This window comes from Solanum stenotomum, chromosome 6, assembly GCF_019186545.1.
Source record: "Solanum stenotomum isolate F172 chromosome 6, ASM1918654v1, whole genome shotgun sequence".
NCBI classification, from domain to species: Eukaryota; Viridiplantae; Streptophyta; class Magnoliopsida; order Solanales; family Solanaceae; genus Solanum; species Solanum stenotomum.
Genome location: NC_064287.1, coordinates 2,041,805 through 2,065,812, shown reverse-complemented (window position 1 = coordinate 2,065,812; position 24,008 = coordinate 2,041,805). Strand labels below are relative to the sequence as shown.

The window sequence follows — 24,008 nt, the reverse complement described above, 5'->3', positions numbered from 1 at the left end:
AGTAATAATATTTATCAAATCAATCAATATATTTTATTTATATTTGATGGTTGAATTTTTAATTATATAGACTAATTTTTTGATTTGATATAAGTATTGAATTTGAATAGTTTTTTATTCACTGTGAGATGAGGGAGACTTCCTAATTTTCTTTTAAGAAAACACCAAACTATAGTCCAAGCTTTATTTTATTTTAGTTATAAAGTACAATCCAAGTTGTAGATCGATGAATATCAACCAGGATATTATCAACTAATAAATAAGCAGACACATAAAGTTAAGTTTTTATACCATAATTAAAGCTATTAATCAGATCGAAAACCATATTTAATTTAGAATATAGAAGTAATGCATTGAGTATCATTGACACTTGGTCATTTTACTTCCTACATCTTAAATTATATTATCGTATTTCTATGGAATCTTAGTAGTTTAGTTAGTTAGCTATTTGAACTCTTAACTTGTTGTTGAGGGTTTGATTTTCCACATTATAATCTCCTTCCCCACATCCTCCACGTTGTAATATATATACATATCGTATTTCTCTTTTATACGTCTTTTAAGAAAATATCAATTTAAAGAGAAAATCTGACTATTTTATGGACAACAAATTTGAGAGGGAGAAAGTAGAATTTGGATCCATATATAGATCTTGTCTTTTTCCGTCGGCACTTAACCTTGTGTTTAAGTATATTTAAACAATTTTACTAGCTTTTAATGAACATATTTTTATGTTTGATATAGTCATGATGTTAAGTAGGAGTAGAGTAGACTCCTTTTTTTTTTCTTAAAAAAAGGCTTAAATCATCTGCGGCCTCTTAAAGTTGTTTATATAATTCACTTAGATACCTCAACTAGGACTAGTACCTATTGAACACTTTTATCTATCTAAAACCTGTTCCTATTAGACTTTTTTCGATAATCAGTAAAAAAGGTAAAGTGTGTGGTACACTTGCTATGACGTGACAAAAATGACTAATTAAAAAATGACATGTGTCACTTGACCCCAATAACTATAGATTTTTTTTTATGTTAAAAAGAATAAAAACTATTTCAAATAAATTTTATATCTATTTCTTAATAAAAAAAATAAAAATGACAACCCATTTTACTCAACCCCAGTACCCTACCCAAGCCCCTTTCTTCTTCATCTTCTTCTCATCAATTTTTTTTCTCAAATCACAAAAACCTTCACTGCAAATTACTTGCAGATTCGATTTTTTTAAAAAAATATTTTGTACTCCTAATATGTGAGAGAGAAAGATATTCAAAGAGATTGATACAATAGTGATAAAGAAGTTTGTCAATGGTTACTCATCCGGAAATCGATTGCAAAGAAAAATCGAAAGGACCCAAATTAATTTTATCAAAAATTATTTTTCATTCCTAATACGTGATAGAGAAAGATATTCAAAGAGTTGGTACAAGAGTGATGAATAAAGGAAGTTTGCCAATGGTTAATCATCTTGAAATCGATTGTAAGGAGAAATCAAGAGGACCTAAATAATTTAGCGAATTATTTGATATTGTTTTTGATAAGTTTACTGAATTTATAATTTTATCTGAATGGTAATATTTATTCAAAGGTGACCGGAAATGGAGATGGAACGTCGACTTACTTTTTTTATCCCAATGTTCAAAAATCTACTTTCGTTATTTTTCTTGCAAATTCAGTTACTTGATTTAGTTTTTTTATGAATATTGAAAAGAAATAGAAAAAGAAAAAAACAAAAAAAAATGGAGATTCTTTAGTTTTCTTTGAAAATTTAAATTTGGGGAAGAAGATGACTTGAAGGGGTAGGGGTGCTCTTTCTTTTTTGAATTAAGAATTATTATTTTTTTAAAATATTAAAAAATTATTTTAATTTATTTAAATGCCAAGTGTCAATTAAAGAAGAAAAAGTGTAAGTTTTTTTGGAAAAAATAAAAATAAAACAGTATTTCAAAAACTTTCACGCCCCCATAGGAAGTGAAAACCATTTCTTTTGCCATATCAACATTTTGTGTTTTAATAGGTAATTTTTTGAACAATTTAAGTGTTCAATAGATAATAGTTATAGTTAAGGTGTCTAAATGAAATATGCGGACAACTTAAGGGGCTGTGAATGACCTCAACCTAAAAAAAATAAAAAATATACTACGTATAATAACGATAGAGAAAGTTTGACATATAACTAGGTAAATTCTATGCATAAACTATTTGTTGAATCTCTTTAAAATTTTCATATATTTATTTTTTTATATTTTAACTTTCTTAGTGAAAATTCTAATTTCATTACGGCAGAAATTATTATTAATATAAAACACAAAAAATTTTGCTGAATCTTTTTTCATTTCTATAGTTGGCATTTTATAATAATATAATACTAGTAATATTTACCTAATGGTCCTCCACCCTTCTAGAATTCTAAAACAGTGTACAATACAACTATAATTATTCCCTAGTATGAAAATACCCGCATCATCTATATAAATAGTAGACACAACCTCTCAAGTCTAAGTTATTGTACTGTATTAAAATAATAAATAATAATGCTTCTAAAGACTAATTAGGAGTAAACCATGGGCTAATCTATTTGTTAAATTAATCTAGAATTGTAAAAATAAATTAAAACACTTGTCATTTTTTTAGTTATGTACTTGAAGGAATGAGGAGAATGTGTAATAACGAAAAAATAATTTTTTTTTTGCATTCATCGTACTTAGTCGTGACTTCAATTTTCTATTTTCCTCATAGCTCCAGAAAAGAGAGACTTTAAGACAAATTTGTAACCGAATTTACCTAATCATCTTTTATTTATTTATTTTTTATATAGAGGGGGGAGGGGACAGGATGTTATGCTACTGAATCTATTGACATTAATAAATCGGATAAAAAATACCATGAATTAAAGAATATTATCTAGATATATAATTAGATCATCGTCTAGGTTTATCTAAAAATATTAGAATGTCAATGGTTTTAAAAAAATATTTATCTACCAAATTCATTATTGGGTTTCTTTTAATAATAATATTGAAGACTTTTATATAGATCTACAACTATACTGAATAATTAGGTAGGTTTTTAAATTTATAAAAATAAACCAAAAAAGATCAAGCGTACTAAATACATTTGTATGTGTAAAATATATTTTATATACAATATTTAAATAATGAAACATTAATGCTCGACACCCAAAGTTTCATTTCCGAAAACCTATTATGCTACTTCTATTGAAATAAAATTCGTTCTAATATCTTAAATAATTAGCTACAAGAAATTTCAACGATTTTGAGTAGCAAGCTACAAGGTATTAGATATTTTTCCATCTCATACTAATTTTCTTTTATTGAATACAACCTTAGTAGATTCACTTCTTGAATCTTGATTAATTTCTTTCCTCTCATAATCTTATTTTTTTAAAATCTTTGCTTAACTTTATTTTACACTACTATATATATATTAAAAAAAATAATAGTGGGATGGATTTCTATTCATATCGCGTTTCATGTTCACTTGATTCATCATCTTTTAAACAATAAAAATGTTTAGTCCAAGCCTTGTAGAAGTTTGCAATTGAGATTCTTACATAACATTTTTTTTTTAAAAAAAAAATCCAAATCATACTGATATTAAAGAGAAATCAGAAAAATGAACGGCTTCAAAAAGTCTAATTTTGAGTATATATTAAATTTAAATAATCAAATAATTATATGATATAAATTTTACAAAATAATCGCCTGAATCGTATCATTAACCCCCATACTAAAAATAAAAGGACCCTGAAAAATTAGATAAATTGTTATATAACCGTACCATAGAAAAATACAATCATGATTCCAATTTCTTAAAGATTAAACTTTGTAGGAAATTTTCTTGTGCCATTTCAAATGGGCTTGGAAAAGAATTCAAGCAACCCAAAAAATTTTCCGAGATATATATGTGGGTGGACTCAAGTAATGACATCTAAGTTAAGGTAATGTCTTGATTAATGCCTAATTAACCCTTCAGCCCATTAAAGAATGAGAAAATTATATACAATAACAAACTATTAATTCAAATTAAATGTTATAACCACAGTTTCATTTAATTCTAATCCGTAGAAAACACTTTGTCATTCGTCTCTCTCCCCAAAAATCTCATTCGCCACTCTCCCTCGCCTCTCTCACTTTATACAAACACAAATATATAAATTGTGTTTGTGTTTGTATAAAGCGAGAGAAAGTTGTATATACAAATAAAAATACATATCTCTTCGTCCTATACACTCATAATTATACAATACAAATCTTCCCCTGCCTAGTTCTCTTTTGCCTTTCTCTCTCTCGCTTTATACAAACACAAATTACACAAAATACAATGTATAATTTGTGTTTGTATAAAGCGAGAGAGAGATTTGATATACAAATACAACTGTTTAAACTCGATTCAATTGTAAACAAATTCAAATTTTATGCAGATATACAAACACAAAGAACATATACATATACAAACGCAATTTTCATAGACACAGACGCCCGATTTATACAAATCAGATGTCTGTGATTTTATACAAATCAAAGTTGCCTGCTATTTTAATACATATCTGATGCTCCATAGCAAACTAATATCAAAACTATAACTATAGAGCGCTAATATGATTTTTATGTTTGCTAAACCTAAAATTTACTCTTTAAAAATTCAGATATGGGCTAGCAACCAAAATTAAAGCCACAAGTTAATCCTTAAGTGTCTTTTCCATCTTCATCCACTTTGTACAAAGAGTTAGGTCTAAAGGAGTGGACTCACAAAATACCTTGGGAGGTGCCACAATTTGTTTGACGTACAATAATGTGTTTAACTATCTCAATAGGTCTGTGAATGAGACAATGAGATTTGAACACACACAACTAGTATAATGAGGCTTATAAGAGGGTTAAGTTTTTAGTGCTAAGTACTATTATTGATCATCCTACATTGTGTTTGTAATATTTGGGTTTTAAAATTGAACATACCTAGATGTTTATAAAATAGAATGAATTCTTTGAAATGTCATTTTCAAAGTTTTTTTAATAAATATAATGCCTCTCTTAAGTAGCATAAGAAATATTTGCAAGTATAAATATATTGTTATATCTTAAAGAAAACTGCTTATATTCTTTTATGCGCGATTTCAAATTTAATCAATTCTCATTGTAATATCAAACATCAGGTGCTAAATCAAAAAAATAAAACAACTGATATTTTTGTACTTACTATTCCTCAATCTTATGAAAAAGAATAATTGAGAATCTCGAGAATGTAAATAAAAACATAAGAGTAAACATAAGCCTCTTTCTGCTCCACTTTCTTAGTTGGTAGTATTACCTTAGAGAAAAGACATAAAGTGACACCTGAAGTTGTCTCGAATTTTCAAAAAGACACATAAACTATGTAAGTATCTTATTACCCCCTAAACAATCTTGAACTGATATTATTACATCATTTTTTGTCCACCTGGCATGGAGAGTGTATGCACTCTCTTAAAGAGCCTGAACAAACTAAAAAAACGAATATAATTTTATTTTTACTATTTTGCTATAAAATATATTATCTTATTTTTCTTATTATTTTAACTTTTTCTCCTTATATTTTTTTCTTCATTCTTCTTCAAAAATTCATTGTCATCTTCATTGTAGCTTCTCACTTTCAATGTTACTTTTTACCACAACTTCACCTCCCTTTTTTACTACTATTAGTTTAACTCTCTTCAATTTTAAAATTATATCTAAATATTTTATTACATTTCAAACAATTTGATAAACCCATTAGATTTCAAGATGATTAGTAGGTATTATTTAGTTTTTTTATCCAAAATTTCAATTAAACTTTTTCAATTTTCGGAGAATTCTGATTCTTTCAAAATTATCATTTCTAGTTTTGAAGTTATATGAAAATGAGATAAATTGACTAATGATACCTTCAAAATTTTGATTTTTCTTAGAAAAATAATTAGTTTTGTTATCAATAACACAAATTCTATAAAATAGTATAATTTTGGAAAGAAAGGAATTTGATCGAAGAAGAAGAAAGAAAATGGAGGGGCTCAACTTGACGTGGGGGTGGGGTGAGGTGCGGTGAGGGTGGGAGGTGAAGAAGCAGAAAGAAAGAAAGAAAGAAAGAAAGAAAATGGAGGGAGGGGTAGCTTGAAAGTAGGGATGGAAGATGAAGTAGAATTTAAAATGAAATTAAAATGAAAGTAATAAAATTAAAACAAGTCAAAAAGTAAGAGAGAGAAATAAAGAAAAACATAAAATGAAAAAAATTATATTTCAAATTAAATTAACACGTGTCACACGATAATTGGTGTGTGATAACACTTGTCATTTAAAATCTGGAATTGATCAAAAAATGATGTAATAATATATTATCGGAATTGTTTAGGGGGGTAATAGGACGCCTGCATAATTAAAGTATTTTTTTGAAAATTCGAAACAACTTCAGATATCACTTTATGTCTTTTCTCCTTTACCTTATTATATTGTGATCTTTAAATAGGCATATAAAATATGAAAGATGTACTGCTCGTTCTGCAACTAGCAGAGGTCAGAATATAAGGGGACAAGCTTAAAATATGTTAATTTGATTAGTATATGATATTATTTTAGTCATTATTGAAAGAGTATTATTGTAATAATTGAAAAATGAACATGACAAATAAAGCAAGCATAGTTTTAAAAAAAAACTTGAAAGGTTAAAGAGTTATGGAAATTGTAAAACATGTAATGTTATCAACTATTTTTAGGACATTTCGAAGTGGAAAGAGTGAGATAAGTTTGAGTGAAACCACAGCTAAGAAAGGGGTTCAATTAAATTCCCTTCGTTGAAAAATCAGACAACACAAATTATATAAAAATAAAAACTATAAAGTAAATATACCAGAGAAAATATAGAGAGCGATTGATATACAAATGAACTGAATTGACTTCTTATTTATAGAAGACAAGAAGTTGTTACGAGACTTTTTATGAAGCAGCTATGAGGTTTTTTAGAACATGCTTGCAAGTTGTCTGCTTAATTTTAAATTTATCTAGAAAACTCTGAAATGAGCATCAACAATACGATGTATATATATACATATGGAATTTACTTTTTAACTACAATGCTAGTTAAAAATTGCTTTAGGTAGCTAGCAGGAGGGGAAGCTAGGCTCGCAAGGAGTTCATCCGAATTTTACTCTGCTAGAAAACACACTATACAACAAAGTTGGTACTCCTTCCGTTCCATTTTATATAAGTTAGTTTGACTCGACACCGAGTTAAAGAAAGAAAAGAAAGTTTTGAAACTTGTGGTCTAAAATAGGTGATAGAAATTTATGAGCTACAAATCATTTCATTAAGGATAAAATGAGCATTTTAAAATTAAATTATTACTTAATATAGAAATGTGTCATTTTTTTAGGACTGACAAAAAAGAAAAATAAATCATATAAACAGAGACGACAGAAGGAATATTATTTTTCATGTATATACCGTACAAGATTGATCCCCAATTTCTTCTTTAATTCGTTTGTAGTTTTTAAATACTTAAGTGAAAATCTTAGCTCTAACACTTAGTTCCAAATTTGCATTTTCTTAATCCCCTAATTGACTTGTTCAACCATAATATATACACACATATTACCTTCTATTCTCGATCCAAATTTTATGGGAATTGAATGCACAAAGCACAAAAAATTGTACACATTTCTTGAACTTCAACAACTATGTGTTGAAAAAAGAACAAGTCAATACAACTTCCAAGAAATTACTATTAAACTAACCATGTGACTTAATCCGCAAAATATGCAGCTCAAAATGCGCCACTAAAACTCACAAGTAATTAAGTGCATCTACACTTGAAACAAAACTATAGTATTATATAAACACACAAAAAAAAAAAAATTAAAAAAATGCACAAGTCAATCTTAGAGCTAGAAATGTGCTACTCCCTCCGTCCACCTTTATTTGTCATGTTGCGTTTTTCGAAAGTTAATTTGACTATTTTTCAGAGTTAAATTAGATTACATTATTTCGATATTATAAATAAAAAAAATTCGATATTCAAAAATTATACGAAAAGTACTATAAATTGCATTTTTTCATATCAATATGAAGAAAAAACACATTGTAAAATGTTAGTCAAAGTTTTTATAGTTTGACTCTAAAAAAAAATAAAATCATGACAATTAAAAGTAGATGGAAAGAATAGGTACTTTGTTTTCCCCTCTTACTTCTCATATTAAGAAACTATGAACAACGAACCTTGAGTTTTGGTGATGATATAAGTATTATATTTTTATGGTAGGACTTTGTAGGTCCATGTGAAACCAAAGGTAGATCTAGGTGAGAATTTTATGGGTCCAATAAACTCATTACTTTCGGTTTGAACTAGTTATCTATATGCAAGAAAAATAAGGTGTCTATACAATACAAAATCCTATTTAACAATGGACTAGCAAGGGATTAGCGACATATTATGAAAAATCCTATTTTAGCGACAACGCATTTAGCAGAGGATCCGTAGCTAATTCCTGTTTTTTTTAGTGATATACTCCTCTATCCAACAATAGTTGTCCACTATCGATTTGACACACACATTAAGAAACAATATATAATAGGGGTAATATTACTCTCTATGTCTCTAATTACTTGTTCATTTTTGAATTGGCACACCTATTAAAAATATAATGATTGACCTAATGAGTTTACCATTTTACCCCTATTAATTATGAAGTTAATGAATTAAAAACTTGAGATTTTCAAGAAGTTCTATCATTTTCAAAGTAATTAATTGAGGGTATACTAGGTAAAAAAAAATTGTTCTTTCTTGATTTGTTAAAATGGACAAGTAATTAGGGACAACTAAAAAGGCAGAAGTGGACAAGTAATTAGGGACAGAGGGAGTACTATATTATCCTTTGACTTTATTAAATTTAATGTTTTGAGAAATGTGCTAGATGATAAATAATACTCCCTCCATTTCATATTAATTGAATTGTTGAGACATTTTTCATTTTTTCAAATTAACTTAATTGTTCAATTTTCAAGACTACTTTTAGAAATTTTTCCAATTTTACACCTTCATTAGTTAGAGTTATTAATTAATGTTTAGTTATTTTAATCATAATTTTGATAATATTAATAAGGGTAAAAATGGAAAGTTAAGCCTAATTTATGTCTTAATCTTCTTTTCTTAAAAGATGTGAAACCCCTTAACAATTCAATTAATATGAAATGGAGGGAGTACGTAATAACAAGGGTAAAATAGACATAAAGGGTAAGTGGACAACTATTGTTGGACGGAAGGGAGTATAAGAACACACTAGCTCATTCTGAACTCACTAAGGACTAGAAAGTTAACTTCACACATGCTGACTATTATATCTATAAGGGATCAAAGTTATGATAAACCAAAAGAAAAAACTCATGGACTCACCTCATAAGCCAAGATCTTTTTCCCCTAATCTGTTCTTTTTCTTCCTTCTTGTGTCCTCAAATCTTCTCACTTTTTTCATTTCTAACACTTTTAAGCACTCTTCTTGTTATCTATACCAACAAACATATAATTCCATTGATACTGATTCATCACTTAATACTGATATCCNGATGATAAATAATATGTAAAATAGACATAAAGGGTAAGTGGACAACTATTGTTAGACGGAGGGAGTATAAGAACACACTAGCTCATTCTGAACTCACTAAGGACTAGAAAATTAACTTCACACATGCTGACTATTATATCTATAAGCATATAAGGGATCAAAGTTTTGATAAACCAAAAGAAAAAACTCATGGACTCACCTCATAAGCCAAGATCTTTTTCCCCTAACCTGTTCTTTTTCTTCCTTCTTGTGTCCTCAAATCTTCTCACTTTTTTCATTTCTAACACTTTTAAGCACTCTTCTTGTTATCTATACCAACAAACATATAATTCCATTGATACCGAGTCATCACTTAATACTGATATCCCTTTGATTGTTCAGCCTGCAGAAACTAGAGATGATGATATTCAAGCATCTGATTTAGACCTTCCATCTGAGCTCCGTGCTTTCGCATCTCCACATAAACTACCATTTGGATTCAGCACAAACTTTGATTCTGACAGTATCATTCCTCCGGTTGGGCACCCATGCACCAGGTTTCCTGATTTACTTCGTCGTTACATGTCATACAGAGTCAATGGTTCTTGCCCTGATGATGAGATGGGACAGAAGCTGCTTCTCAAAGGTTTGTGTTACTGTGGAAAGATACTGTTCCTTACGTTTATACAGTCAAACCTCTTTATAACAACGTTGTTTGTCTAGTATAACATAACATGAAAAAAGGGTTCCAAAGGGAACTTGTCTGTTATAGTGAAATGTATTGTTATAGAGAGGTTTGATTGTGTATATAGTTACTATAATTGTGTAAGTAGGAAAATGAACTAATCAATTTGTTCCTCAAAATCTTACTCTTTTTTTGTTTACAGGTTGTGAGCCTCTCCCTCGCCGCAGATGCCGTCCTGCTGCTCAACAGGAATATGTTGAGCCTTACCCTCTTCCTGAGAGTCTATGGACTACACCATCAGATTCATCTGTTGTTTGGACAGCATATACTTGCAAAACTTATGAATGTCTCATCAACAGGGTGAAATCACAGAAATCATTTGATGATTGCAAAGACTGCTTTGATCTCAATGGCAGAGAGAAAAAACGATGGTTGTTGACAAAGGGAGCTGGCCTTGACTTCTCTATTGATGAAGTACTAGCAGTGAAGAAGCCTGGTACAATCAGAATAGGACTTGACATTGGAGGTGGTGTAGCTACGTTCGCTGTAAGAATGAGAGAAAGGAACATAACAATATTAACAACTTCAATGAATCTCAATGGTCCTTTCAATACATTTATAGCATCAAGAGGAGTCATACCTTTGTACATAAGCATTTCACAGAGACTTCCTTTCTTTGACAACACACTAGATATAGTCCACTCAATGCATGTGTTGAGTAATTGGATACCATCAACACTGCTCCACTTCTTGTTTTTCGACATCTATAGAGTGCTTCGGCCAGGTGGGCTGTTCTGGCTTGACCATTTCTTCTGTGTTAGAGAGCAATTTGAGCAAGTCTATGCTCCCCTTATAGAGAGCATTGGGTTCACTAAGGTCAAGTGGGTCGTAGGGCGAAAGTTGGATAGAGGACCCGAGCTGAATGAGATGTATCTTTCAGCACTGTTGGAGAAACCACTCAAGAATTCTTGGTGACAGTATTTAGATGTTTCTTTTACTTTAAGAAACAGAAGAAAAGGAGGGATCTTTCAGCACTGATGTTTTTTCTTTTTCTTTTTTTTTATCATCGATTCGTTTTAGATGACATCTCCAGATATAAACTAAAAGTTTGAGGACTAAACCCTGGTTAGCTTGAGTATGAGTTTGTAATGTTTGAGGACTAAACCCTGGTTAGCTTTTGAATTTGCTGGTGATAATGCCAAAAACCAGATTCCTTATTCAGAGCATAAGATTTTGCTCTTTCATATCAAAACTCACTAGGAAATGATCTCTTATGACCACTTACAAATTGAATAGAAGAAACATTCCTTTTCAGATCTCTCTTATGTGTAAAAATGAAGATCTCTCGTAAAAGGGGATATAAAACTAAAAACAAATTTGTAAAGGACTACAAAACCAAATCTTCTTGTTCATGGATGAAGCACCCATATTGAAAATGTGAAATTGGACACATAGGTCAATTAATTCATTGCAATTTGAGAAAACCATTCCCAAACAAAAGTTAGAAAAAAGTGTTCTTTAAAGCCAAAAGAGCCAAAAAGGATCAAATCTGGGGATTGAAGCTAAAAGTGAGAAGCAACACACAGTTTACAAACAAATTAAGAGTATCTTACATGTATGGATACTATATTAATCAAGTCAATATTAAAATAACTAATTCCAGCATCAATGTACAATAATGTCAATACTAATCCAACCCCTCCAAGCTGAGATTCAAAGAATCGGAAGGCTGGATCATTTGGTGTGTCGTTGTTAGTCGAAGCGATGACTTTTAACTCTGTATATATTACTTTGTCCAAGAAGGAATAACATCAAGGAGTTAGAATTTAGAAAAAGGAAAGCTTGGAATTGGTTTGACCTATGGACACCACAAAAAGACAATAGCATATGACATAGCACATTGTTTTGTCTATTGGTAAGCTAACCATCACTTTCATGGGGTTGCCAAAAATTTCAACCCAGTAAAAGAGGCAGCACGGTGCATTAGCAGGTTCCGGGGGAATAAACACTAAAAGAGTAATATAAGAATAATTTTGAAGTTGTTGATTCAATGTGCAAACCCTCAATAGAGTCAATATAGGATTTCTAGACAACTGGAGTAGATATAGAAATGCCAATAGAACATGGAATCTCAGCTCAAGATTTTGAAAACTATATTAAAATACTGCAGTAACGGCAGATCCTGCCATAAAAACTGCCTTCTACAGTAAAATTAAGACTTCAGGTTACAACAACAGAAATTGATATTGCAAGGTACAAGTACCAAATCACTACAAACAACATTCGAGGCGAGAAACAGAAATTGCTACAGTGGGAAGATTTCTTATTTGCGATATCATCACTCAGCAGAAGTGAGTAGCTATTCTATTTCATCTTCAACTAGGTTGACAAAATATACAAACCCCAAAGCTGAACGGGGTAACTATGTATAGACGGGGTATTCTCAAGTTGTTTCACTGATCAAGTACAACTTCTGACCATCAGATATCATATCTATATCAAGAATTTTACCTGCATCTTCTGATAAAATACAAGAGCCTGATGGGAAGTCGAGTTGTTCTGAAGCTGCAGTAACGAGCTCTTCCATACTCTTAGGTACCCATAGTACAACACCATGTTTCCTGAGGTCCTTGGGCTCCCATGGGTGGACAGGGAATACAGTACACTTCCGCGGGTGCTTTTTTTCTGTTATGCACGGATATTATATGGTTAGCAAGCTTGAAATAGCTTAGCCAATAAAACTAAAAACATTGGTGTTAAGTAACAATCTAGCTAGTGACATGAGGAACTTTAGTTGTAAAGAAGTTATAGCCCCCGTTGTTCGTTTTGGAAGAAGAGTAATGATTGATGACTTGCAGGTAATAATGAACATTAAGCTAACGCTTTTCTTGTTCCTCTTTACGTCACTTTTTTATTGTTTCTTGGCATTTTTTATAGGTCATTAGTGAAGGGAAAGCAGGTGGAGCAAGGGAATCTCCCAGATAAAATAAGCAGTGGTGCCACAAAAAGGGTATAATTTAATCTCCTAAAAAGAAATATATTCCACTGCTTTAAGTGATGGTGTTGCTTCTGCAATACCTGAAATCTTGTGCGAAACACTGGGGAATTCTGATGTTTGAGCTGATTTTGCTTCTTCCAGAAGCTTGATCAACTGATTGTTTCCACTTAGTCTAGCTTCATCAAATGGAGTATTTCCCCATCTGCAACACAACAAGTTCCCTTTACGATTTAAGCGGCTAGCCATACTTTCAAAATGAGTACAGATATGCACAATTCAGCTAGTACAGTGTAATGGTTTGGAAGAGCAACCACGATGATCTATTCACCTCGAGTGGCCTGAAAACTTGAAGGAAAGAAACTACACCAAGCTCAAGGAAAGAATTGACTAAGCATCTAATAATCTTGATGTGGGAACAAAACTATCAGCGTGACCAAAGATCATGTATGATTCAAGGCATTTTGAGCTTGAACCGGGATGGACTTGACAATAATCTCCTCTAGGTCATCAATGAGTTTTCTTAGAAAAAGAACAGGTTTCACCTAAAGAAAATTGTGTTGGAATCTTCCTCACATTTGAGAAGTCATTCTCATTCTTGATTCGTCTCTATCTCATTTAGTTGATGACAGGAAAAATAGGAAAATCATTTAGTGCAACGTCGAATTCACTGATGAGAAAATTCAGAAGTTCATTCCAAAAGCATTCATTTTTTACATGAGGCCTTATATGCTCGACATTTCATTCTTAAATGCCAAAGGAAAAGGGAAAAGATCTATTTCCCCATTTAACTGAAGAACATCAATAACTTTCTCACATGATTAAAAATAAGCAAAGTGTTGATGTGATTTCAAATCGATTGGGTATTATATTCAAAAATAGCAAGAGTAAAAGTTAGATATTAGCTGTCAGGATAATCATACATACAAAGACGATTGTAACTTTATAAATGTCGCAACTTCACAAGTGATAAAAACAAAAGTTGAAAACCTTCCAACCACAAAATGAAATTTTGAAAAAGAATAAGAATAAGGTCCATAGGTAATGGATGTAAGATTCTAGAACGTCGTTACGCCTTAATCCCAAACTAATTGTTGGCTATATGAATCCTAACTATCCATTTCGCTCCCTTTGTAACCAGATGAAAGATTCAACAATCATCAACAAGAAAAAAAGTTACTCCCCTCAATTAATTCGCCAAATACTGGTAGCAACAATATAAAGTAAATTTTATGTTTCCCGACATGTTAAGCACATGAGTCTACCTTATAGTTTATGACAAAAGGTAGCTTGCTCTAAACTAAAGATTGCATACTGTTAAGGAAGTGACTACAGTAATATAGCAATATATATTTAACTGGTACCTGTCCGTTGAAAAAACTGAAGCACCAGCTCCCAGAAGCAATCTCGCCATCGCGAGTAATCCTTGAGAAGCCGCTACATGGAGCGGTGTTCGGTGATCATAATCTTTGGAGTTTGCATCAATACCATTGGACAACAGCCTTCGTAGTAGATCTGAATCCCCTTTTGTAACCAACGTACACAAGAAGCTACCAGCATTTTCAATCTTCAAGAAGGCACCTTCCTTAACAAGTAATGAAGCAACGCGATCGTGTCCATTCTTGATAGCTTCAAAGAGCGGTGTGTTTCCAAAGTTGTCTACTTGGAAAAAAACATTATTAATAAATATATGAGAACAAGGAAGTTCACCGGTCAAGAACAGGTTTTAATACCTACCTGAAGCATTGAGAGCGACACCTTCTTTGACAAGGAAAAAAGAGATGTCTTCATATCCTCTGGATGCTGAAAGATGCTGTTCATAAACAAAGCCTTGATTAGGAATACTTTTCAACTCTTTTAAAAATTCAGCCTTCTTTTAGAATCATTATCTTTGGTTATTTTTCTTAAAGACAGAATCAGTATTTTTATAGAAGCAGCATCTGAAACTTCAACCAATAATACCTGCAGAATTTCAATCTGGAATTCCTTATTTGTTACAACAGATAAATCCTACCAAACTATGCTGCATGATTTACAGATTTGCACACTCAAGAAAGACATATATGAGCTTGGAAAAAAAACAACTCATTATGAACAAAGAGTTAAGGTCCACTCATGGACTGATAAACACTCAAATGGCTTTGATTTCAGAAGAGTTTAATAGTTACTCAGAAAATAACTTTTTTTAAACTAAGCAACTCGTTGAAATATCAAAAAGCAATGAACCAGAAAACTCTTATGTTTCTATTAGCTAAAAAATCATACCAGAGGTGATCTTCCATCATAATCTTTCTTGTTGGGATCAGCTCCAGCTCGAATAAGACTCTTCAGCTGGTGTAAGTCACCATGATAAGCTGCACTATTCACTTTCAAAGCAAGCTCAGCCTCTTGTTTCCCAATATGGAATGTTATATCTGACTCCAGTTGCTTCACACGAAGATCCTTTCCCTGTCAGATAATACTCCTTTTAGACCTTTTGAGTGATTAAGTACTTCTAATGCAAAAAGATGCTAATATTAAAAGGAAAAGAACAATTAACATTTATGAACATGTACTTTTCTAGTCAACTTTTGTACTACTACCAAGAGACAACAGAAGCCATAGGTGGTATGAGTGGAGAATGGCATGCTGCCCAAGAGAGATTACCTCTAGTAAGTTCGTCAAGATTCTTCTTCCATCATGAAAATAGATCTCCAAAATATTTGAAAATGACTGCTTATCAATCCGTATGAGTCTGCATAGTTCACTAACACGAACAGTATATGGTTGTGGAATGTTGCAAAGAATGGATATTTCTCCGAACGAGCTATTAGGCTCAAGAGCTACTGTCTCTTGTGACCCATCTTCTCCTATACCAACTTCTTCCTGAATCAAAATAACCACAATGAGTCTCGCAATATTAGCTACAGCTTGATGCCAAACATGAATTGATAAGTCAGCAGTTGTAAGATTTGCAGAAGTTTTGGAGCAAGGGGAAACTAGAAAACAGGTTTATTGTAGTTTTCTCTCCTTATCTAGAGTTTCTAATAACACCATCACGGAAAAATTTCTTAGCTGCAGTCAGAGAACCAAGTCCATAATACATCCAGAACTATGATATTAATAAGGTTTGGAGACCTCTAATATAAGGTAGGATATACATTTCCTAAGCCACAAATGAATATAAGCTTATTATAAAATAAAAGGCTGTGATAGAAAATGCTGAGCACTGAGCAGCAATAATAACAGTAAAACAATTACCAGGACACCATCACAGACAAAATAAAGTTGGTCCACTACATGCCCCTGTTCCATGATCACTTCTCCTGGGAGGAAAAATTCTTCATGCACTCGAGTTACCTGAAATTTTTTCACAAAATTAGCTCCTCAGCGCTAGATTTACTTTTTTCTCTTTAACTGGGCCCAATCGTAATCAAACAGAAAGGTGTGAGGAGGCAAGCATCCAAAGGTGTACATTAAGAGAGGAGAGAAGAAGCATGCATGACGAATTATTTCTAAATTCAGCTGACTGTGGCAATGCAGGTTGATAAGGCAGAAAGCATGTCTACATGCAGAAAAAAACCATAAAGTTACCAAGGACCATTTCTACAAATATGTTCTCAACCTAGGATCCCAACCTTGCTGTCCTTGGGTGCACGTATAACATGTAAAAATCATTAAGCACATTGAAGAAGTAAATGTGCAATACAATTTAATCAAGCAAACGAACCTGGAATAAAGATGAATTATTTATGCTGTTCACAAAATTCAGAACATGAGCAACTCTGGATCTTAGATTAGAACATATGGTGTGGGTCTATGTTTCTTGCCTCATTAGGATCAGTATAGAAAATATATAAGGATCTTATTAGCCATTAGTTTCTAGAGGTTGTGGCAAAATATTTCATATAATATCATGGATTTCAACTAGAGTGAAAATGAAACAGACCTCTTCAGGAAAACGATACAAACACTGTTTTGAGATTAAATAAACAATCACTGACAAAGAAGATAACTTACAATTTGACTTATGAATTCTGTGGAGCACTCCCTGAAAAGAGGAATATTTTCAATGCAAGACTGATATAAAGTCTGGGATATCTGCAGAAAGGTTGAAGTGTTTGTTACAATATTGCTGAAAGAATGTTATATGCATCAGCAATGAGAAGGAAAGGTCGAAATGGAAGGCAAGAAAGAATACGAACTTTAGAAGGGGTAACAAAGATTCTTAATGCCCTTTTCGACAACGAAATAAATTCCCAAGTCAACAACCCTCCACCTAATAATACCATGCATACTGCTTGGTTCTTTTAAAGTCACAATGCCTGATGTCTTCTACCCTGTGAGAATCCAGAGGGGCTCTGTGGGTTTTGGCAAACCTATCACTTTCTGCTCCAACCCTATTAACAATTCCAAAAATAGCATAACCAAATAATTGTTTTGACAATGACTTGATCTCTTGCAACAGATTTAAAGAACTGTAACGAAATTCCTTGCTGCATCAGTAGTGACCTGCACGAATGGTGTAACAGCTGCCCGACCACATACATATACTTTTTATTATTATTTTGTAGATTTATATTTCAGAACCCACAGCATGTATAGATTATAGATCCGCCACTTTCTTTACATGCCTAGCATTCTCTCCATCAGTAACAAAGGAAAACTAGCTTGTAATTAACTCTTATGGTCCAAATATAGCACCATAAGTTGAGGAAAACAGAAAAGAAGCCACACAATTCGAAGAATTCAAACCAGTTGTGATTCTAATGTCCCAGAGTACATGAAATTTAATGAATATAGAGCAAATTGCACACATATGAAGATTTTTTCCTTTTGTTTATTTACCTTGGAACGAATTGAGATGGGAAGGTCCTGGAGAACGGCTCCATCAGTGTAAGCACTTTCATATTGTAATCGCAAGTGATCTTTAATTTGACTACGAATATCCCTTCCGAGTCTATTTCTGTTCATATAGTTCATAAGATCTGTCATTTTGTCCCTGTATCGCACAGTTTTTGATCCCTTGACAATCAGTGCTGTCATGTTACCGATCAAGTAAGCACCAAGAATCATATCAAAAGAGACATAAACCATCACAAATATCATTTCCCTCAGATTGACTGCATGTATGTCACCATAACCTGTAAGACCGAGAGACATCTTCTAATATTAGTAGGATGTGATTACATATCCAGAAAAGGTTTAAAAAGAATGCCATGAGTTAGGAAGAGAATGGTCAAAAGAAACCTTCCTTCGAAGCATATGAGTACCACTTCAAAACAAACAACTTGCTTCTTTTATACAGCCTCAACTAGTTTCTTCTGGTTAAAATAATCTCATTACCCAAAGAACCATTTTTCTTTGTTTGTCTCTTCACCAAAAAAGAATTTTTATGTTAATCCAAAACTATGTAAAACCAACACCAACCTTATGAACATCTATATTTATCCGTCTTCAATAGCATCTGTGCTCTCTTCCTAGTCATTTGTTACCTATTTTCTCTTTTATATTTTTCTTGGTGCAAGGGAGGAAATGTAGAAAAGATCACATGCATGGTACTAGTGATAGCTTGACGTGCACGGTGAATTATTCAATATTTATGACTACTCGTCTTTAAGTTGCCAAGTTGATAATTTGTAAATAAAAAGATAACAGGACATCTCTAAAACACAAATTGAGATCGAATGAGTGTCTTCAGTTCCATTAATAAGCTCAAAACATGCATAAATATTGGAATAAATGGACAAGATCAATTATTTAGGAAACTCTAAGGGTATAAAGCTTAGAGCGATCTTTAGAGGATTAAAATAGATTGAAAAGCCAATTATCGCATGCACCAAATATAACAAGCACTACCACTGTCAGCCAAACTGTCATCATACTACCAGTCACACCTCATGATTAGTTTGTAGTTTGTACTATTTCGGACCTAAAGTTCATGATACTTCTATTATTCAGACATCTGATTCAGGTATTTATACATCCTGAACTTACTCTAGTCTATAGAAGACAAAAAAGAACACAAATTGGAAGAAAAGGTTTCAGTTCTAGTCCTGGATAGAATGCCACGTAGAATTTCAACTTCAGAGTTTGAGAACTTTATATTCTCAAATGAAATCTAGAGTCACAACTTATATCATATGATACAAAATAACAACTATATCTTGACAGGCGAAATGTTTGCATCTTCCATTTAGGTATCAGGAGAAAAAGGCAAAGACAACTTGACAGCAAAGCCTCTTCCCTTTGTGATACCCCAATATAGAATGGAAGAAGTAAATCTTTTTAATATTAAGAAGTTATCCTATGAAACTGAGAAAAATATCTAGGAGAGGGCAGAAATCCCAGTCATAAAAACCAGCACCCAACTTTAATCGTGGATTGTTGCTCGAACGGTCACAAAAGACAACAGTAGTCCATTTTATAGAGGAAAACAACTAATTCTGGTGAATCGTCTAATCATGTGTAACAACTTGTGTATTGTGGATTCCATCTATATCATCAGCCTTTTAATTTCATCTCCAATAGAACTGGAATATATTTTTCAGATAATTATGCCAGTGAAACTAGAAAGAGAGCAATCGACATACCCACAGTTGCCATAGTGACAATTGCAAAGTACAGAGAAGTGATGTACCGCCTCCAGAGATCAATCTCTCTAAAGTGTGAATAACTGTAATCTCCCAGGGTCAAACTACCAATCCATGTGTAGCCTTCTTTCTCTGCAGGCAGAGTAGTTGCCAAAAAGTAAAAGATGCAAGCTGCTGTATGCGTGCAATAAAGTTCAACAGTGATAAGCTTTACAATCCTAGTGAAGAGATAATTGATTCGAATATCTTTCTCCATCTTCTGGAAAAAGTCAGTAACCCTGCGCACCCTGCTTAACCTAATCCATAAAAGATATCTCACTCCTTCAATTCTGCCAGAAGCCTGAATATTTGATACGGGACAGCGTTAGTAAAAAAGGCACTACTTGGATCAAGTATCTAACATGAAATGCAGGTATCAACTCATTTAAAATTTTGGTCTTCACCGAAGGCAAAAACTAATAGGAAATGAAGTAGACAAAAGGGCTTCCACTCTTGTTGGCAAGAAAGTTCTCATTTCTCTTTACTAGGTTTGAACTGAAGTTTATGAGAGAGGAGCATATAAAGACAAGTGAGCTTTATCAGTTTATTCAGCATTTTAGGCCTCTAAGCATGAAAGTCACGCAAAACTAGTTTAATTCCTCCTCCTTGTTGTTTTAATCATATCATATTCTCACCTAACTGCCAAATAGATGTTTGCTTTGCATGTTCTAAAACATTTGGTGGATCTCCAAATTATATAAAAGATTGACTGATTAAATTGTGCTACAAAATTAAAAGCATGAAGTTATTCTAATAACTCTAAAAGCATGATGTTAGAGAGAGGATTTAGGAGCGAATATAGTACCTTAAAAATGTTATCCCATGGCATGCAACTGAGAACATCCAAGATAAAATGAGATTTCAAGTACCTGCAATGAAAGAGGCTAACTTACTTAAATGCATACATTCTTCTGCAAATTTCTTCAGTGATAGATTCAGAATTTAGATGATGTGTGTTTTTCAAAATGTATATCGTACTTTATATATACTACTTGTTTTTTACAAGTATATAAAGAATTTGACCTGAAACACTAGGTTCTGTCGAACTTGCATAGGTACCGCCACTGCCCCTCTTGTGCAAATAGTAAGGTAGAACTTAGAAGGGAGAAGGGGACTAACCGAAGAGCAATAGGGGTTCGCCTATACACCATCTTGTATGTCTGACTATCTCTGTAGGCTACAAAAAATTGTATGACTATGTCGACAAGAAAAGCTATTTGACCACAAATGTCTAAAAGAAATAGTTTCCTGGGCAATCCTTTGAAGAATGCAAACTCCATTGGTGTAAAAAAAGTTGAATATATAGCCCAAATCAGGATAAACTTATCCCATAGCTTGTACCACCTGCATCAAGTTTTCTAGATTATCAATTTTAAAACATCAAAGATAATTGATTGAGAAAGCAATTGATGATACCAACAAAAACTTTCATAATACAAGTAAATGTGCTTTTCTTTTCATCAATGAATGATGTATTACAAAGAAAAAAAAGTCAGTTATTTATACATAATTATGATCAAGTCAATCCATTAAACTTTATGAGTTTACATTTTTACCTAAAAAATAACTATAAGTAAATGCTCGCAATAAAAAATTAGCAGTCCAAAAAATAAGATGCTTCAACATATTATATGCACATGGAAGTGTAAAAAAATGTGTTATAATTATGAATAAGTTAAATCTAGTAATTTTATTACTCTACTATGATATATTTCTCTGTCAAATTTGAATTTTGTAAACATTATTGATTTGAACTTAACGACTTTATAGTTCCACCTCCAAGCAGCAATATTGCAACCCACTTTCCACCCTGTCAACCCAACTAGCAGCTCCTAATTTTTTCCTCTCACACATAAATCTCGTGATCTTCTTCTGATCATTGTCAGAGTTTAAATGTTATGAACAGTGTAAAAGATATTTCTGGGCAATCAGATCACGTATAAACTAATTATGTATAATCATATTTAACTTACAAAGCTGAACTACATTTTCCATATGTGTCAAGTGAGTTTACAATTTTGGTCATTTTCTCGATTTATAACCATGCAAATATTACAATTTATTTTGAATCATAACGAAGGGAGTAGTTTGTTTGACATATTAAACATTAATTAATATATTTTATGTATTAAACTATCCTCTGGTAGTAGTTGTAATCATGGTGTATAGCCAAAACTGGCTAATGTTCTCCCCAAACCCAATGAACCTTTATACCCAAAATCCTCGCCGGGAGTGACGCATATCTCAAAACGATTATTCTCTGACACAAAAACGACAAGTCGCAGTAACTTTTTCCACGCCAAAGTACAGAAAATATTTACTAGACTGACACTTTTCATATATTGAGGTGAAGAAAACGAGTCTATTTTAGATTGTAAATTTTTTATATTTTTTATATATTTTAAATTGTAAATTATTGAAATTTATAGTATTTTTATGTAATTTATAAATATATAAATTTTATTTTAAAAAATTTAAATATTTAATATATAAATTCTCAATCAAATTTAAATTATTTCAATCTAGAAAAAATAAAAAGTGTCATATAAATTGAGATAGAGGACATTACTTGCCATTTACATCTTTTAATTTATGTAAGCACTTCCTATAATAAGATATATTTATATAAATTAATATATACTCCACTATTTTCATTTTCTAACTGTGTTTTAAGTTGTTTTCACATTTATTGGAAAAAATATAAAACATAAATTATTAAGTTATTTTTATTCGTTAGATGTCTTTTGAGAATTAAGCATTTTTGTTAATGTTAAAGTTTAACTTTGAAATAGTTGCCAATTTTAACTTTGATATTTAAATAATATAATTATTTGAAATAACTTTTAAATTAAAATGACTCATTAAAATAAGATGAAAAAAAGTAAATGACACCTTAATTTCGAATAATAATGTTTAATTACTCTTAAAACATAGGAGTATTTTAATTTTATTCACTTTTTATCAAATTAACGTCAATTTTGTACGTGAGAAAGGATTATTAAAATGAAGATTATTACTTGAAAAATCGATGAACACTCATATTAAGAATTTGATTTTTCATATCGTAATCTCCTTTTTAATGCGAGGAGAAAGCTAGAAGCGTACCTGTCATCGGGATAAATGACGAAATCTTGAGAAAGGCCTCTGAGGCCATTGATGACGTTTTCTCTGCTAAATCTCGTAGGAGTTGAATCAGCTATTAACTCGTTCTCCATCATCGCTAATCTACTGGTACTTCTCAACGATTTCATACTATCTCTCAAATCATTCATCTTATACTCTTTTGGTGAATCTCTTCCATTCCTCTCTTCTCCTAATTCTCTCTTCATCGACATCTTCACAAACGCACTGTAAAATTCACAGATCTCTCACTCTAGTAAACACAAAATCATCAGAAAAAATCGAAAGTTTAGCTAATTTGGATTGATTTCTCTGAGTGTGTGCATAAACTGAATCGAATTTCTGCGAATCTCACTGTAGAAAATTCGAAAGTTCTGCTAGTTTAGATTGATTTATCTGTTGCATAGGCAGAAACTGAATCGAATTTCTTCGAATCTCATTCTGTCCGTTACTCTTCTTCTTACACTAAACACAATCATCAGGAAAATTCAAAAGTTAAGCTAATTAGGATTGATTTCTGTGTGTGTATGCAGAAACTGAATCGATTTTCTTCGAATCTCACTCTGTCCGTTACTGTTCTTCTCACACAGTAAACACAAAATCATCAGAAAGTTCGAAAGTTTTGCTCATTTTGATTGATTCTCTATTTCTGCATGATAACGGATTTTCTCAGCAATGTCAAATCCGTTGACTGATATGTTAGCTTCCTTGTATTGAGCTTCTGGAAAGTTCTTCGATGTTTGAATGAATCAGCAGTACCTAAAGAGAGAGAGAAATATACTGAAGAACAATTGGAAAATGTTGATTTTACGAGAAAGTTCAACTGAAATTTGTCGAATCTATAGCTATCGGATAGAGAAAGCTGAGATCCAGAGAAAGATTTATCAGATGGTAAACTTTATGGAGAAGAGGAGGGAAGGTATTTATATGAAACTCAAACTCTACCGCAATTATTTTAAGCATAATATATAAACATACACTTTAATTTTATGTATTATTATCATATAAAATATATATATCTATTATTTTAT

The 24,008-nt window shown here is 31.9% G+C and overlaps 2 protein-coding genes across 2 annotated transcripts; one reads left to right on the top strand and one right to left on the bottom strand.

Annotated features, from left to right (window-relative positions):
* The first annotated feature begins 9,776 nt into the window (after positions 1-9,776).
* Positions 9,777-11,365, top strand: LOC125867466 (probable methyltransferase At1g29790). The gene is made up of 2 exons (XM_049547978.1): positions 9,777-10,212; positions 10,454-11,365. The coding sequence occupies exons 1-2, from the start codon at positions 9,777-9,779 to the stop codon at positions 11,224-11,226; spliced, it is 1,209 nt and encodes a 402-aa protein (XP_049403935.1). The 3' UTR covers positions 11,227-11,365.
* Positions 11,366-12,382: 1,017 nt separating this feature from the next.
* Positions 12,383-23,512, bottom strand: LOC125867458 (potassium channel SKOR-like). Its single transcript, XM_049547966.1, has 13 exons — positions 22,963-23,512; positions 20,977-21,201; positions 20,663-20,726; positions 19,819-20,158; positions 18,074-18,369; positions 17,246-17,326; positions 16,487-16,585; positions 15,893-16,111; positions 15,512-15,694; positions 14,984-15,059; positions 14,611-14,905; positions 13,330-13,451; positions 12,383-12,936 (listed from the first exon to the last, which is right to left on the bottom strand). The coding sequence occupies exons 1-13, from the start codon at positions 23,190-23,192 to the stop codon at positions 12,695-12,697; spliced, it is 2,472 nt and encodes an 823-aa protein (XP_049403923.1). The 5' UTR covers positions 23,193-23,512; the 3' UTR covers positions 12,383-12,694.
* Positions 23,513-24,008: the final 496 nt, after the last annotated feature.

Coding starts and splice junctions, on each gene's coding strand:
- LOC125867466 (XM_049547978.1), top strand. CDS start 9,777: ATGGACTCACCTCATAAGCCAAGATCTTTTTCCCCTAACCTGTTCTTT. Junction 10,213..10,453: donor ACAGAAGCTGCTTCTCAAAG/GTTTGTGTTACT, acceptor TTTTGTTTACAG/GTTGTGAGCCTCTCCCTCGC.
- LOC125867458 (XM_049547966.1), bottom strand. CDS start 23,192: ATGTCGATGAAGAGAGAATTAGGAGAAGAGAGGAATGGAAGAGATTCA. Junction 20,159..20,662: donor CATGGGATAACATTTTTAAG/GTACTATATTCG, acceptor TCAAATATTCAG/GCTTCTGGCAGAATTGAAGG. Junction 12,937..13,329: donor TGTTTCGCACAAGATTTCAG/GTATTGCAGAAG, acceptor CGTGCATAACAG/AAAAAAAGCACCCGCGGAAG.